At 42.0% G+C, this 15481-nt stretch overlaps 1 protein-coding gene across 1 annotated transcript; it reads right to left on the bottom strand.

Annotated features, from left to right (window-relative positions):
- Positions 1 to 1326: 1326 nt before the first annotated feature.
- Positions 1327 to 14355, bottom strand: mknk2b (MAPK interacting serine/threonine kinase 2b). Its single transcript, XM_041790583.1, has 14 exons — positions 14224 to 14355; positions 13402 to 13620; positions 12796 to 12886; positions 12576 to 12677; positions 12394 to 12491; positions 9879 to 9958; positions 9608 to 9681; positions 9312 to 9416; positions 8929 to 8984; positions 8631 to 8726; positions 5028 to 5222; positions 4729 to 4893; positions 4582 to 4622; positions 1327 to 4480 (listed from the first exon to the last, which is right to left on the bottom strand). The coding sequence occupies exons 2-14, from the start codon at positions 13450 to 13452 to the stop codon at positions 4207 to 4209; spliced, it is 1428 nt and encodes a 475-aa protein (XP_041646517.1). The 5' UTR covers positions 13453 to 13620; positions 14224 to 14355; the 3' UTR covers positions 1327 to 4206.
- Positions 14356 to 15481: the final 1126 nt, after the last annotated feature.

Genomic DNA, 15481 nt, shown 5'->3' with positions numbered 1-15481 from the left:
TCATCCATCACATGCTCTCTGCAGATTGTACAGAAAACTGGCTGCTGTTGCATCATTTAATTTCCCTCTTGCTGTATGACGTCAACAGAGCTGAAATAGAAATTATGCAATACAGCTTTTCCTTTTTGCTTATTTTAGTTGAAAATAAATCTGTACAGAGTCCAGCAAAGGGAAATTCAATGGAAATTAATATTACATAAATACAATTATTGTCACTGTGATAAAATAATAAAGAGATCGAGGATTTTTGCAGTTACACAAGCATGGGCTTCCTTTTTATTGTATTTTTAAAATGTCTTTTTTCGGTTTTAAACTAAAAGTTATAGATCTTTACAATTTTTGATATCAATTTCTTCTACCGTTTTATTTACATTCAATAGACATGGTGAATGAAGAAACTGAATAACCCCCTCATAGATGAGACATTGATTAAAAAATGGCTGATTATTTTTCACAAAGAAAGAAAAGTAAATATCTTTTTTTTTTTATGAACAGTTGATTTTCTGGGGAAAAAGGTTGTTGTACTTATATGATTTAAAGGGTAGGAAATTCATTTTTACTCTACTTGTCACTGTAACATGGTATTGAAATGTGATTGTATAGAATTACAGTGTATTTATGGTTTCACAAGAGTTTTTTTTTTTTTTGTATTTTAACAGGGAGAGATACAAAGAAAAGAAATGAAAGTGAAAGATCGATACCAACGCATTTTTATCAACCTTAAACCAAAGCTCACTTCCTCAAGTTAATATTTCATCAGACATTTTAGAATGTACAGCTGATTTTAACCTCATAATGGCAGATCCCAACTTGGTGTTGAAATGATGTCCCATTAGTATTTTGTTAATTCAGCAGTTAGTGGTGTGGTTGTATTTCCAGGGAGATCATGAGGTGGCACACAGAGCTGCTGCAGCAGCTCTTGCAGCAGGTTGCATCAGTCTCGTCAGATCCGTCCTGTATGGAGCAGCGAAGAGTTCCCCTCCCTCGTCATATCACAGCAGCAGCTCTCAGCATGACTAATGCAAGGTGAAACCAGTCACATTTCTCTGTGTGTGTGTGTGTGTGTGGGGGGGGGGGCAACTGAGCTCATATTTACCAACAGCCAAGGACACATGAGACAAAGTCAGCTCAGGTATCAGGGAGTGGAACTGATAAAAGCGATTTACAGCAGTGAATCAGATGAAGTGGCCTCAGCCTTGGCCACTTGATAACACTCCTGGTTAATATGAAACTAAAGATACAGGACAGATTGAATGCCAGTAAAATATATTTTATTCAACTTAACAAAAGAAGGAAACATTAACAGTAACCACATGGACAACTGGGTGTAGGTCAAAGCATTTTATTGCATTTTTTTAGAAAAACAATACAAAATTCTGTTGCAACTGTCATAACTGTTGCCTTGAGTGAACTGCAATCATTCACATGGTACAGTAAAGTGCTTATTTTAAATCAAAATATTTTTCTGTATTTTAAAGGATGTTTTTAATTTTCCCCCCATGGACAGAATGGGGTTTGTGGGGTGATTCAGACAGTGTTAAACAGATGTGTCAACTCTTTAAAAAAAATCTGTATTGACGTGGACAGAATGACCCCACACCATGTCCATTAAACAAACTATTTATAAAAGATCTGATCAATGTTGCTGGATTGTAAATGCTTTTGCCTGCAGGCTACATTCAAATCGTGGGGAGGAGTATGATGATGGTGATGGACTGTCCATTTGAATGAATCAATCACTGAATTTTTAACACTTCTTACTTCAAAATGACTGACAATATAAAAATTGCGAGGCTTAGAGATATCATTTTGCCCAATCCCACCCCCCAAATAAAAGGCAGTCTGAAAAGCTACTGCCATGTGACAAAAGTAGAAATGGTCATGACCAAGAAAACTCTACAATACCATTAAGGATATGACAGAGTATGGCCAAAGTCTGTGCGCTTCTGAGTATCCAACCCTATCCAAAAGTAGGGACTAACTTGTTTGATGCTCAAAAGGGAGAAAAGGCAGAACACTGAACTGTATTGGTATTTTCAAAAACCCCAGGATTGCCTTGATCATCAGCTTAATGCTTTGACATTACTGATAGCAAAGTAGTTTCCCAAGTGGAGAAGAAACAGCTGCATACACAAATTCAAGTAAGTCTTATTATAAGACATAAAACCCCATAACTATGCATCTGTAGAAAGTATTTTAGAACTATTACAGTGTCCTATTATCAGCATTATGGGTCACTTGACACCAAGGGAGCCACTTAGTAGAGTACCGTTGCTGCAGTGCTGGCAACAGGATGTAGACAATCAGAAGTCCCCACTTTCACTGCCAGGTGATGGATCAAACATGTTCGAAGTTGTGACTTGAACCCTCTTTGGTGAAATGGCTACAGTGTTGTGAGGCCTCATCACCAAGTCCATTACCTGTCAGTTTCAAATGAGCTTAATGAACTTAATCTGAACAACAAAAAAAAGATTATTGCCAACTCGTACATAAAAAAATAAAACTTAAAAACTCGCCTTCGCTGGGCATGAACGCTCCAGGTCAACTAAACTTTCCATCTCGCCTCAAACATCACATACTCTCAACTTTTAAAAACACAAAACATAAAAAAATTAAAGGAAAACATCCGGTGTTTCACCTGAACTGAACAGCACCTGCATGAAAATCACCATGTAGAAAATAAAAGCTTATCAACAGCCATACAAAAAGGGGAAAAAGAAATCAGTGTGGCACATTGACATGGAGTTTTCAAACATGAAAAATAAAGTAAACTTAATACAGCTACACGTCCATGGAAGACTTTTTTTGTTTGTTTTTCTTTTTGTGGAATGTTTTTCCTTTTTTAATGCTTTTCTTTTTTTAAGTCACACCTGCCTCTTCATTTTTATGAGAATTATTCGTGATGTCATTTTAGAAAGGGGTAACTGATCAAAAACAACACAAAAAAATGATGGTCCAAAAAATGTATTCATTCAATAGTTGACACCCAGGTCATGTTGGCCAAAATGTGCTTTTCAAACCCCTGAGAGGAGTTCTAACCTTTACTTCCAAAATCTTCAAGGTTAAATCTAATGCATAAATTGACTTTTTGATAAAAAAGAAAAAAAAAGAAAAATACAACTTCTGGTTGTGGCAAGAGGACATGTCATGAAATCTTTACAATGACAGTAACACTGACCCGGTTTAGCTTGCCTAGCAATTAACATAATTAACTTGTACCACCATACCAAATATATACTTCAGAGCAAGGTAACATGTCCAATTATGAGGTGGCCCTGCCATCACAAATCAAGTGCAATAGTTTAAATTCAATACTATTAGACTTGTCTGATGGTGTCAAACACTGAGAAGTGTAATTTGGTATACATGTTCATAAAATCAATGGTATGAATGGGTCTACTGGCTGAGTACTGACAAACATTCCTTGCTCTGTCTAGGAGCATTTAAGTGCATGGCCACAAAGCTAGATGGGTGCTTGTTTTATCTCAGACATTTTACAGAAGAGGCTCAGTGTTTAGGAATTCATCTTAAATTGAGGAAAAAAAAAATCTTTGAAGTCCCCAGCCACATAATGGACCGCACCAGGCACGGACAGCATTGGCTTGTAGCCCTTCCAAACCTCGTACTGAATCCCTCATACTGGAGACAGAAACAGCCTTCACCTTGGCATATTGCATAAGCTTGTACGTATCTGCAGAAGGGCCATTTGTGCATATACATACAGGCAAAGAGAACATTCCAGATAACTTAATTCACAGTGGATCCAGTTGTAAAGTGGGAGCAGCACAACAGGTTGTCCTTTGGTGTCTGAGCTTAGTCTTGAAGAGATAAGTGTTCGGATTTCTTCTGAACTGAGTTTCATGGAGGAAAGAAAAGAAAATAACTTAGAAAATACTTCTCTCTTTCTTTCTCTCCCAAATCATGAACTGGCCCTCCTCCAAAACCCTGACATACACATTTGTGTGTGTTTGCTATAAGCCGGCCCTGGGCTGATGTGCTTCAGAAGTGCTGCAGAAGGGCAGAAGGCATTTAAAGAAAGGGATGCGGGCAGCATCTCCCTTTACAGCGAGGCAAGAAAGCCTGAATGGCAGAGGAACCAAGGCCAGCTAGAGTCAGGGAGAGGGGCCAGAGAAGGAGAGGGAGAGTCTCATGGCAGTCTGGACTTGAATCTTAACGGAAGGTCAAGGAGGTCAGGGTTGACAGAGTTCAGGCACAGTCTCCCACAATAACAAGAGGGGCCAGAAGCTGTCGAAGTTCTGCAGCTGAGACGGGCCCTCCTTTGGGCTGGTTGCTCCGCTGCCTTCGCCTGGCCAGCTTTGAGTTGGAAGGAGGAGAGAGGCGCATAGAGGAGCCAGAAGCAGTAACAACAAACGGGACTTCCTGCTGCTGCTGCTCTTCCATGCCGTCCTGTTCAGCCAGCTGCCGGTTCACAGCCATGGCTTTGCCAGCAAAGAAGGTCAGATCCCTGGCATTGCTGGTTCTGTTGAACAATAGCAGAGACAGTAAAATAAGCACATGCGGAAAGTTTCTTAAGCTTAAATTGATTTTAATACAGTCCCCTGTGATTCCAACATTTCTCACCTTTGATGTAAGATTGATGTTGGCAAAGTGTCAGATGCACCCTGGATTAAAAGAGAAAAAAAGAAGATTAGAAGCTACAATAACAGTAACAATTAACAAGTTTTCTTTAAAAGGTATGCTGAGAGAGCTTGATGACTTTAGACTTACCCCCTGCACCCAGGGGTGCTGCAGCACCTGGCTGGCACTCAGGCGGTTTTTGGCATCCCGAACCAGAAGTTTGGATATAAGGTCTTTGGCACTTGAGGAGATGTGAGCCCAGTCTTTCTCTGGAAACTCATATTTTCCTTCCTGAATACTTTCAAACAAAGTGTTCTACAAATATACAGAATAAAAAATTTAGCATTAGTCACAGACTTTGTGACAAAACACACCTTCTTTTTGCTTCAGTAATGTTCTGCATAAGATAAACTCTAGCTCAAGGGCTCAATGAATGTATCAAATATTACCTGGCAGGTGTGGCAGGGCTCCCCTAATTCCCAGCCACAGTCACCACCACAGCGGCCTACAAAAGGTGGGTAACCGCTAAGCATGATGTAGAGGATAACTCCAAGGCTCCACAGGTCACAGCGCTTGTCATAAATTGTGGCCTCCTCACTGAAAGCCTCAACCACCTCAGGTGCCATGTACTCTGCTGAGCCACACTGTAAGACAGGACGGAAAAAAACATGAATGTTTGCCCCAGTGATGACAAGAAACAAAGATTATAGCAGAAAGAAAAGGGTCAAGAGAAAGACAAGGTTATTAGAACTGCTGCCCACATTCTTTAGCTCAGCTGATACCTCGTGGTCTGAGTGCTAAAGCCTGAGGCCCATTTAAGGGCTGTGTGACAGTCACATGATTATATGCAGTGATGGGTTCATTAAAAATGCACTTCATACAGCTTTTTTCAGTGTGTCGGTACACCTAAGTAGGAACATCATGTACAGTTACGCATCAAGGGTAGAGGAAGGGAGGGCTGAACTATAATGAAGCAGGTCAGTTTGGGTAGGCAGCAGTGAGTCACTGCTTTGACCATTTAGCTGTAAACAAACCAGGCAGAATGGGCTGAGGGCAATGACAGGCTCGGCTCTGTCGGTGCCTTGTTATGTAGCTAAGAGAGAAATTAGGCCAAACCCTGAGCTCAGAAAAGAGGATTGGTTGTCCTGCAGAGCCCAAGACTGGGCTGAGCCCTCACTGGTTACATAACTTGGAAACACTAACACCAAATGTCGTTTTAGTACTTGAGGGAGCAGAAAAGAGGAGCAGGTCGCTAGTTCAGCGGAACACTTCAATATTTATTGATAAACGTTACACCGTTGCCTTACTCTGTGGTGAAATGACTTGTAAATAATGTAAATTTCTACAGAATGTCCTTGTGTCCAGCCATTGGTATAAATTCTGAGAACCTGTTAATCCAACCGTAAACACCTTATTGTTTTTAAGCATTTATCCCACACCAGGCTGCACCTTGGCAGACCATTCTGGCCTATATCCTCTCTTCCATCTGTGAGCGAGCATGTTTACATTGAGCAGGGATCTATTGTGTCCCAGCACCATATCCCAGCTGTCTCCTAACTCCTCCTACGCCCTGCTTCACCCTTATGTAATGAAATTTGCTGCACAGGAATCTGGTCCCAGACAAAGCTGCTTCTATGAGAGTGAAAAACCCCAACCCCCACACTTCTACCAACAACATCATGTCTGGGGCGACTGCCTCCCCAGACAAGCCCCCAGGATCCAGGCCAAATGCTGCTGCCAAAAGAAATTAAAAAAAAGGCATACAGGATATTTTTGCTGGCCAAAGTACCACGAAAGTGAAAGGCTGATGTGCTTCACATGCTAATCTCGTTTCAAAATCCTCCAATTTTGTGACCAATTATGTTCACATCAGCATCAAATCAGTTGGTCTAAGACCGTTGCAGCTACCAGTAATCGCAAACATTTGCTCTTCCTGTGTTGCTGCTGCAAAAACCTCACCTCTATCAGCCACATCCTCCTCAAACCTTTCTCTAAGTTGCAGAATCGTTTGAGGAGGATGTTGATCAGCTGATGCTAGTTGCCACAGGATTTGTAGGTTTCATGATCTGGGGCTTTCCTGAAACCATGTGACTAGTCAGGCCATATTGACACTTCTGACGACACACACCTCTGTTTGTAAACTCACGACTGGATTATGTGAAGAAGCTTACCAGAAAAAAAACCTGTTCTGTCATCATGCAGCTGCACCCGCTTCTTTGAAAAGAAAATAATAGAGGTGGATTTTTGACTATTTTTAAGTTGTCTAGCTGCACGAGTGTTGTGTCTTCATGTTTCACTTCCTCTCGGCTCTCAAGTATGGCACATAAACCTTGACATTTAAATAGATTTATTTCATGCCAGGCAGACAGGCTGCTGCACGCACTGCTCTTCTTCATGCACTAATATTAGCTTTTTCCTGGAAAGGTCCTCCTTTTCCTGGGTTACTAATGTTCCGCTTTTGACAAGAAAATATGCATGAAAAATCATCCACATTAATCTGAAAATAGCCCTGAAAGTTTATTAAGCACTTAACAGGATCAGGAGTACAACAAAATATTTAAAAACACACATTGTGCAACAGCAACTGTGGGCAAAGTGGGGGCTGGGAGAGACTGCCAGTAGTGAGATGAAAATCAGATAACATTGTTCCTGTGATCAAGGCAAAGAAAACAACACAGAGCGCATGAGCAGACTGGGTCTTTGTCCCTCCCAATAACCCTCCCCCCTCCCACTGGTCCAGCCAATCACATCTCAGTTGCTAGGTACATGGGCAAAGAGTAAAATTTCTAGAACCAGGATTATGCACAGCCTTTGTACAAAGAACATAAAGAAAGCGCAGACCAGCACAAGCGTGGTTGGGGCCACTGGGCGGAGACTAAGCCGTAACAGTGTGGATGTTTTTCATTGTACAGAAGAGAGAAAAGGGAAATAAGCATGAGCTGGTGTGTTTTGGATTCAATGGAACTTCTACACACAACAGGATATGGCCTTGCTGAAGTCACAATGCGTTCCCTGTGGCCTTATGATCCACCAAGGCTATCACATCATGCTTTATCCTCAGACATCAACTTTTCTTTCATTGAAACTTTCTCAAGGCCCGTCATGTAGAAGAACCCCCCCACACTGTTAAAAATGTACAGATGCAGGATGTTAAGTCAAATAATAAACATGACTGGACAGAGTACGAGATTTATTCCTGCATACAGCAATTACTTGGGCACAATATCACCCATGTAGACTAAACACGAGAGGCCTCTTGGCCCCCCTTCAGATATTCCAGGGATGGGCCCTCTACCCATTATTTTTGTTAAAGGGAGATGAAGTTACCAGTGGTGAAAACCCCCACCCATCCTGACATTCCTCCAGGCTGACTGTCTATCCTTCACCTGCTCTGGTCCATCTATCCAGGGCCTCAGACAGCAAGCAGACAGACTAGGTTTTTGTTGACAGAAGTAGAGAGCTTACCAATTCAACTTTGCCACTCCACTTAGAGGTTTCAAGGGTTCTGTGCAGTGTTCAGAGCATTAGCTTTGTGTTGTGACGGCAGCAGAGTGTTGAACAATCATAACCTCTAAACTCTGTTCTCAATACTCGGACTGATAAGCTACGGGACATTGACGTTAAACTGAGTGATATCTTTGCAAATGTTACTGATGCTTGATAAGAGAGGTAAATTCTGCTGGACAGGGACAATCAGGAAGCAATATCTCTCATTTCAGAGAACCTGGCAGCACTGAACTATTTTAACCTCTAAACAACAATTACTGACCAATCAGGGAGCTGTCCTACAGCTAACGCCACTGAGACTTGTCCAATAGACAGACAGCCTTTACCTTGATAAAGACTTGTTTTACAGCCTGAAAACACCCAGCTTATCGACGAGAAGAAGACAAACCCCTTTACAGCAACACGTGACCAAGAGTGTATGACAGAATAATCTGCTCCTTGTTCCAAATAGCTGTGCTCTTATTGTTTGCATGCATTTCACTTAAATGGCATGGATTTTTAACAGTGCACCAAAAAAGACAAGCACAATCTATGGGTGGACTTACGGGAGTGAGGAGCTCTGGGGTGGAAATGGGTGAGCTGTCGCTGTTCAGCTTAATCCCACTGCCCAAGTCAAAATCACAGATCTTGACAGGAGAAATCTAGAGAAAAAAAAAAAAACACACACACAATAACTATGAAAGTCTTCCTTTCTTTTTGATTCATTTTATTATTCATGTGGCTTGATTTTAGAGGTCATCTATCACAATCATGGCTTATATTATTATCACAGAACTACATCTCAGACTTTATAACCACATCAGCTGTCCTTTGAAATAATTAAACTTATAATGATGAGCTCACCTTGTCTGCACTCTCACAGAGAATGTTTTCAGGTTTCAGATCTCTATGTGCCATTCCTAGAAAAAAAGGGAAAAAAACATTCTGTTTGTTTTACGTATTTTTGGGATAAAGATCTGACAACTGTGCATGAAGTTAAGAGTCAATTTTAAAATTAAAAAAGTAATATCAACCAGCCCCAACAAAATGTTGAAAGACGCTTATGTCCCTTTGCCATCCCTGACAAATTGATGAATAAAATCAAAGTAGCTACTGTAGCGGTGCCATCAAATCACACTACTGTACCGAGGCCATTTCATGGAACACTCTTATCCCCAGGCTTGTCCTATTTTTGTGATTGTGACGTGAGAACTAAATTGTACATCATTTTGTACTGGAGGTCTTACCCTTGTTATGCAAGAAATCCAGAGCGCTGGCAATGTCCTGCACGACCACACTGGCTTCCTGCTCACTGAAGTGCTGTCTCTTGTGAATGTGCGCCAAGATTGACCCTAATGGATGGGTGGAAAAAGAGAGTATCTGCTTTATTTACAAGCACAAAGCACAGAATGAAAGCCTACCCCACATAGAAACACAAACAACTGGCCACACAAGAGACGGGGAATATGCATTACTGAGAATCTTTGGAAAAATAAGCAAAAGATGTGATGTAGTCATCCAGCAGCAGCTATAATTTACTCACCTCCCCTAAGCTTTTCAAACACCAGGTAGAATTTATCTTCCTCTTCAAAGAATTCCACCAGCTCCAGGATGTTGCTGCAAAAAAGAACAAAAAGTATAATGAGCAAGAGGAACTAAGAATGGTTATTTGACTCCTCCACTATGGATTAAGGAGACTAAGGGGCTTCAAACCAACAAGATTCAGCACAACTGGGTCAGTCAGTCAGCATTACTGCCTCCATACATTTGTCAGGTGGCATTACTTTACTTGAGCATGACAGAAAGGACATTACCTGTGGCCCTGGCACTGGTAGAGCATCTCAACCTCACGGAAGACTCGGCTGCGGCTGTGACCTGGTCTTTTCTCAATGATCTGAAACCGAACAGAATGCTTCAGTCATATGTCAAAAAGGCTGGAAAGGAAAAGAATGACAGCTAATCCCAAATCTGAGCCCATCTGTGACGGTAGATATAAGGGTAAAGGCTGTTCCTTTTAACTGCACCACAAAATCCCACCTTTGGCTGTGTTTACTGTATGTGGTACTGCACAGATTACATATTCCACGTACAGACCCTATAACTGGTTTTCTTCCAGACCAGACAGGCATTTTTCCTGCTTCCCTCAACTATCCCACCCTGTGACACAGTTGCCGAGATAGTTTTAACCTACTTTCCACGAGGCCCACTGAAGCACTGACAGAATAGAGTGAGAATGAAACAAGTCACAGCAGCTTTATATTTAGCCTTCATGTGTGACCCATATTTATATCTGAAGAGCTCTTAAGGAGCCACCAGGGTACCTTTGCAACCTCCCATGAGCTTATCCAAAACTGTTTACGATAACAACCAAAAAATGGCTCTCTAAATATAACTTTGTACTGCCTGGAACATAACTACTGAGGGGCCACCAGCTGCATGATGCCCTGCCAAAAGAGAAAGAATGATAGACTGCTGACACCGAAGCAAAAGGCCTGAATTTTCCAGCCATGGCTGGTTATTGTCTGCTTGGGAGGTTGTGCATGTTTTTCTTCCTGGTAGCTGGATTACAGCTGCTATTGAAGCTCAGTGGGGCCAGAGTTTCAGTGTGTATGTCTAGGATTAATGAACAGACGAGAGGCCAGTGAGCAGTCCAAAGCCTCTGCACTGTTCCAGTCTGAGTCAGCAACACAAACAGCCCCCCAATCAGCTCACTTTCACCTGACGGCAACACAGTCCTCCCACCCTGATAATGACAGGTGCAGATGAACACAAATCATGGCTAGTAAACATTATCAACATGATAAGTGGAAGTAGGTCGACGGGTATTTGAGAGAGATTTATGGTGGTGATCAAAAATCAAAGATCAGATTCAAAACAGCATTCTAAAAAACATGTCTCCACAAAGTCAGACTGTATGATCAATCATCAACTCAGTGTTGTGAAATAATATCTTTAGGGAGAAAGATTTGTTTGGAAACCAGAGCGTCACATAGGCATGCACTGCACAGCCCTCTGCACGTCCTTGGTGCTCTAAGGCTTTTGTTGCTATTGCAACACAAGGAACCCACATAGCCCACCCCAGTCTGGAGGGGGAGGGGAGAGACAGGACATCTGGCAGGAGTAGTCTGAGCCCCCCCTCCAAATGCTAAATGACCTCCTAACAACAGGCGACCCCCACGCCTCCTGCAAAGTCTCAAGGGATCTACTGAACCAACCAGGGGTAAACAATAGCAACAGATCACAGAATCCATGCTCCATATCTTCTGAAATATTAATGTTTGATATGGACACTTGCTCTACAGGGAACTTGGTCTTTTAAGAGTTTTCCAAACTTTAATCGGACTAAACTGCATAGAAATTAATACATTAAAGAAAAGGCTGTTTACATGGTTTTGGGTTCAAGAACTTAGAAAAAGAAAAACAAACTGCAGTTGTACTTTTCTGCACTTCAGCACAAAATGATATTTCACAATGTTTTGTTCCCAGAAATGAGGAAATAAGTATCACAAATAGGAGCCAAAGAAGGAAGTCCCCATGAGTCAAGACATGTACGCACAAGTCCACACCCCATTTGGAGAGGAAAAGGATGAAAAAAAGTTCAACAATACTCAGTGAGAAGCAGAACAAAGCAGTGTAAACACCCTGGGTCATAACTCTCGCCCTGCACCCCTCCTCCCTCTCTGTCTCTCTCTCTCTCTCTCTCTCTCTCTCTCTCTCTCTCTCTCTATGTGGGTTTTGTTTTGGCACATTTAGCAGTACACAATGTTCTCACCAGGAGCGTCCCCTATAGGCAACAAGAGTAAAAAGAAAGGGGTGGGTATTTTACTCCCAGCTTTATGATTGGCTGAAAAACTATGAAAACATTAAGGAGAAGGGTCTTGTAACAGCAGCTAGTGTTGCACATTCTGAGAAAGGAGAAAAAAAAAAAAGCACAGCAGTAGCTCAACACAGAGGAGGGCCCGCAGACATCTGCTCAAGAGCTGCACAGTAAGAAAAAAAAGCTGAGATGTTTCCTGCCCCCGGGACCAGAACTCCCCTCCACGACATTTCTAAAGAATGACCAATGAAAAAATGGCGACACAATGGCACACATCCTTTGAAATCACATTCCTCCATCAGGCTCTTCAGAAGTATGTGACTGACAGCAAATAGCTATTTTATGTACAAAAGCCATTTATAACTCAGCTCATCCCTCAAAAGTTAATAGAGTTGGCTAACACAATCCAGCTCAATCTGGCAACAATAATGTAAGAAGAGACCCAGAATCAGAAAAATAATGCATTTGTTTTCAAAATTTTACAGCCATTCATTAGGTGTCTGGTGGCTTACCTTTACAGCATACTCTTTGTTGGTGATGAGGTTGATGCATGTTTGCACTCTGGCATAAGCGCCCTCTCCTAATACCTCTTCCTGCAGTCTGTAGACATCTGTGGCATAATTTGAAAAGTTAGGGAACTGTCAAGTTTCACTATCGAGCAGATTTTCACAAGTTTGCAACATTTTTTTTTTACCCTCAAATCGTCCAGAGAAACTGTCAGTTGCCCGGCAACGCTTTTTCTTCTTGTTTCTCTTCTTGGCATCGGGGATGTCGATAGGCTGGCTGGAAGGCATGTCTGGTAAAAGAGGAGTGTCTACATTATCATCTGCTGGTTGGGAATTAACCCAAACAAACAAGCTGCATCAACAGAACTCAGCACTCTGCATTCAAAGCACTCAAGTTAAAGTACTCACCATGTCTTGGGGAAGAATCAAAATTAAAAGACGAATCAATAAGATGGGATCCATTTTTTGTGAAGTCCTCTGTTTCAAAGGGATTTTGGCCCTGGTGAGAAATAGTAGAAAACTGGCTTGTTAAGGTATCTAATCAATGAACTATTTAGCTGAGAGGATCAGTTGCAGCCATAACTGACAAGGGAATTTCTTATCTCCTTTCCAGCAACCATAAACTAAAGTACACTCAAAACAAGAAAACACCTGATGGGCAGTAACTTTAAAACACAGCTATAAATGGCTAAATGGACAACCAATTTTTTTTTTACTGAGGCCATGCAGATGTAACCCCTAACATAACAGAAACAAAAACATTGCTTATTGCGATGCAAGAGACAGACTTTCTGCAACAACTCATACCTGGCATCTAATGGAGTCAGACTTGTATTAGCAGAACATACACGTGACACCAGGCCACACAGCCAATTTGACAGACATAAGACGTAGGAGAGCAACAGATGTGTTTATATTTAGCAAGGTGAGGTCCTCTGATACATGCTGACAAACGTGCTCTGATTATAGGGGCTTCCCAAATGCTATAAGAGCTGTAACTGTGCTCAAACTCACCTTGAAAGAGCGGTGGAATCCTGTGACTTCGGTTATCTTATTCTGAACCATTTTGCTTCGATTTGGGGTAATTTTTGGTGGATGTGCGGCGGCTGCAGTGGTTTAATTTTTGATATATCAATTTCAACTTCTCCGAAACAGCAGGGCGTTTCAGAGAAAGTCGCAAGTGATCACACTGCGCTGGATGGTCAGCTTGCTGCGGCGCTTTAAACGGGAGCCCTGCAGACAACACAAAACATACCGCAGTGTTACTACATATCGAAAACACAGAAAATCACATAGACAACAAAATACAATCCATAGCTTATGAAAGTCACTATAAATGTTGAGCTAAATGATCGGAATGATGGCAGGGTAGTGCTTTCTTACATACACCACATGGTAACTGGGCAATAAAAACAATCACAGAGCAGCAGCTAACTACAACGCCACACACGTTTAGCCCAACTCTTAAGTTATTCCCTGCCACCTGACTAGGCCGTGTTCAGTGAGACTATCCAAGAAAACCCAAATACAATGCTTAACTTAGGGCAAATCAAGCATACGTGCCTAAAATGTAATGCCGTTTGAGATTATTAGCAAAGAAAGGGGCCCACAACCGCAGTGAGGCTAGTTAGCATCGACACGCTCGCGAGCCACAACCGTTAACTCGCTAGCAGTTGACGCGACTCGACCGTTGTGACAGATTAAACATTTAAATCAGACAACGGTTAGTGGGGCGTTAATATTCCTACATAACTGCTGTAGTTTGAGTGAAAATGTGAACTCTACTCTTTAAAAAGGCAAAGCATAACCTCCAACAAATATAGTTTAATTACTCACCCCGTTGGTAATTTTACAGCTCCAGTGTTAGCGTCGTTGTTTGACCCACTGCTTCACAAGCCGCAGAGGACGGTCGTGGGGGGAAACGCCTGATAGGATGTGCGTGGAAGGTGGCACACAAGCAACACTGCAAGTCTTTTTATAACCTCCCCGTTGACTCCTCCTCGTCTCCTCCCTCCCTAGGACTGCATCAACAGACCAGAAGGATCACGTGCTTTCTGGAAAAGGATACGTGGGCTAGGTTCCATTCCGTTCTCTCCTTGAAAATTTTAATTCTTCACAGGGTGTAAAATATAAAATGCCAGCTCGTCGTGGTGTAGAATGCAAAATGCTTGTCCGAGTAATTACTCTAAGCAGTTTAAATTCGTTTGAATACATTTTGAACACGTTTCAGAAAAGATGTGGAAAACAAATAGTGAATAAACACGAAATGGAACGCGACTGGAGGGCTGCGTTTTGTCAGAGGCCCCACAACGGGATGTATGAGGGAGTGAAACGGCGGTTACGTGCGCATAGACACAATCAGCAGCGACGGTTGTTTTGATGAAAACGGGAACATGGACGTGAATGGAGGAGGACAGAGACGGGACAAGTGCAACATGTCGACGGACCAGATCCTCCAGTTTAAGCCATGACAGCATTGGAATCATGATAACTGTTACTGCGGTAGTCAGTGGACGTCAGGACCAGATTATTCAGCTTTGTGCTATGTTCAATGCAGAAACAATCACTGCACGCAGACATACGCCACCCCATTGTCCGTCTGTTTGCACGGGAGGTGGAAGAATTTGCATTTATGATGCCTTAAACGTTATTCTCACACCCCGTGATGAATGACTGTGGCCAGATGGGTGAACATAGAAAGTCACGTCTGAGTCACCACATGCACCGACTCAGACATGGGGCAAAATACAGCTGCTGCAGCATTTCAGAAGTCAATTAAAACAAACTGGCATACTGAAATGCTCATTTAGAAGACATTTAAGTAATAATTCTTTCAAACTTGTAGTAAAAAAACACTAGTACATGCACTAACTCAGACATGGGGCAAATGCCTGCAGCTGTTGCATCATTTCACAAGTCTTTTAACATTATCATACATACATGCTTATTTAAAAGGAACATAAAGAAGACTGCATGTGTTTTTCACCAGTGAGAACGCAGCGTATCCAACCCAGATCAGGTACTACATGGCAGCACTGAAATATGAAATATGTGTCTTAAGTATCAAAATCAACCCACTGAAGGACTGAGTTCA

The sequence above is a fragment of the Cheilinus undulatus genome, linkage group 7 (assembly GCF_018320785.1).
Source record: "Cheilinus undulatus linkage group 7, ASM1832078v1, whole genome shotgun sequence".
Classification (NCBI taxonomy): Eukaryota; Metazoa; Chordata; class Actinopteri; order Labriformes; family Labridae; genus Cheilinus; species Cheilinus undulatus.
The sequence above is the reverse complement of the archived record's forward strand: the minus strand, read 5'-3'. Positions and strand labels throughout refer to the sequence as shown.

Excerpts from the sequence above, each read along its gene's own strand:
- mknk2b (XM_041790583.1), bottom strand. The coding sequence starts at position 13,452 with ATGGTTCAGAATAAGATAACCGAAGTCACAGGATTCCACCGCTCTTTC. Across the intron at positions 5,223-8,630 it reads CCCCAGAGCTCCTCACTCCC|TGTGGCTCAGCAGAGTACAT; the intron begins GTAAGTCCACCC and ends CCTGTCTTACAG. Across the intron at positions 4,481-4,581 it reads ACATCAATCTTACATCAAAG|AACCAGCAATGCCAGGGATC; the intron begins GTGAGAAATGTT and ends ATTGTTCAACAG.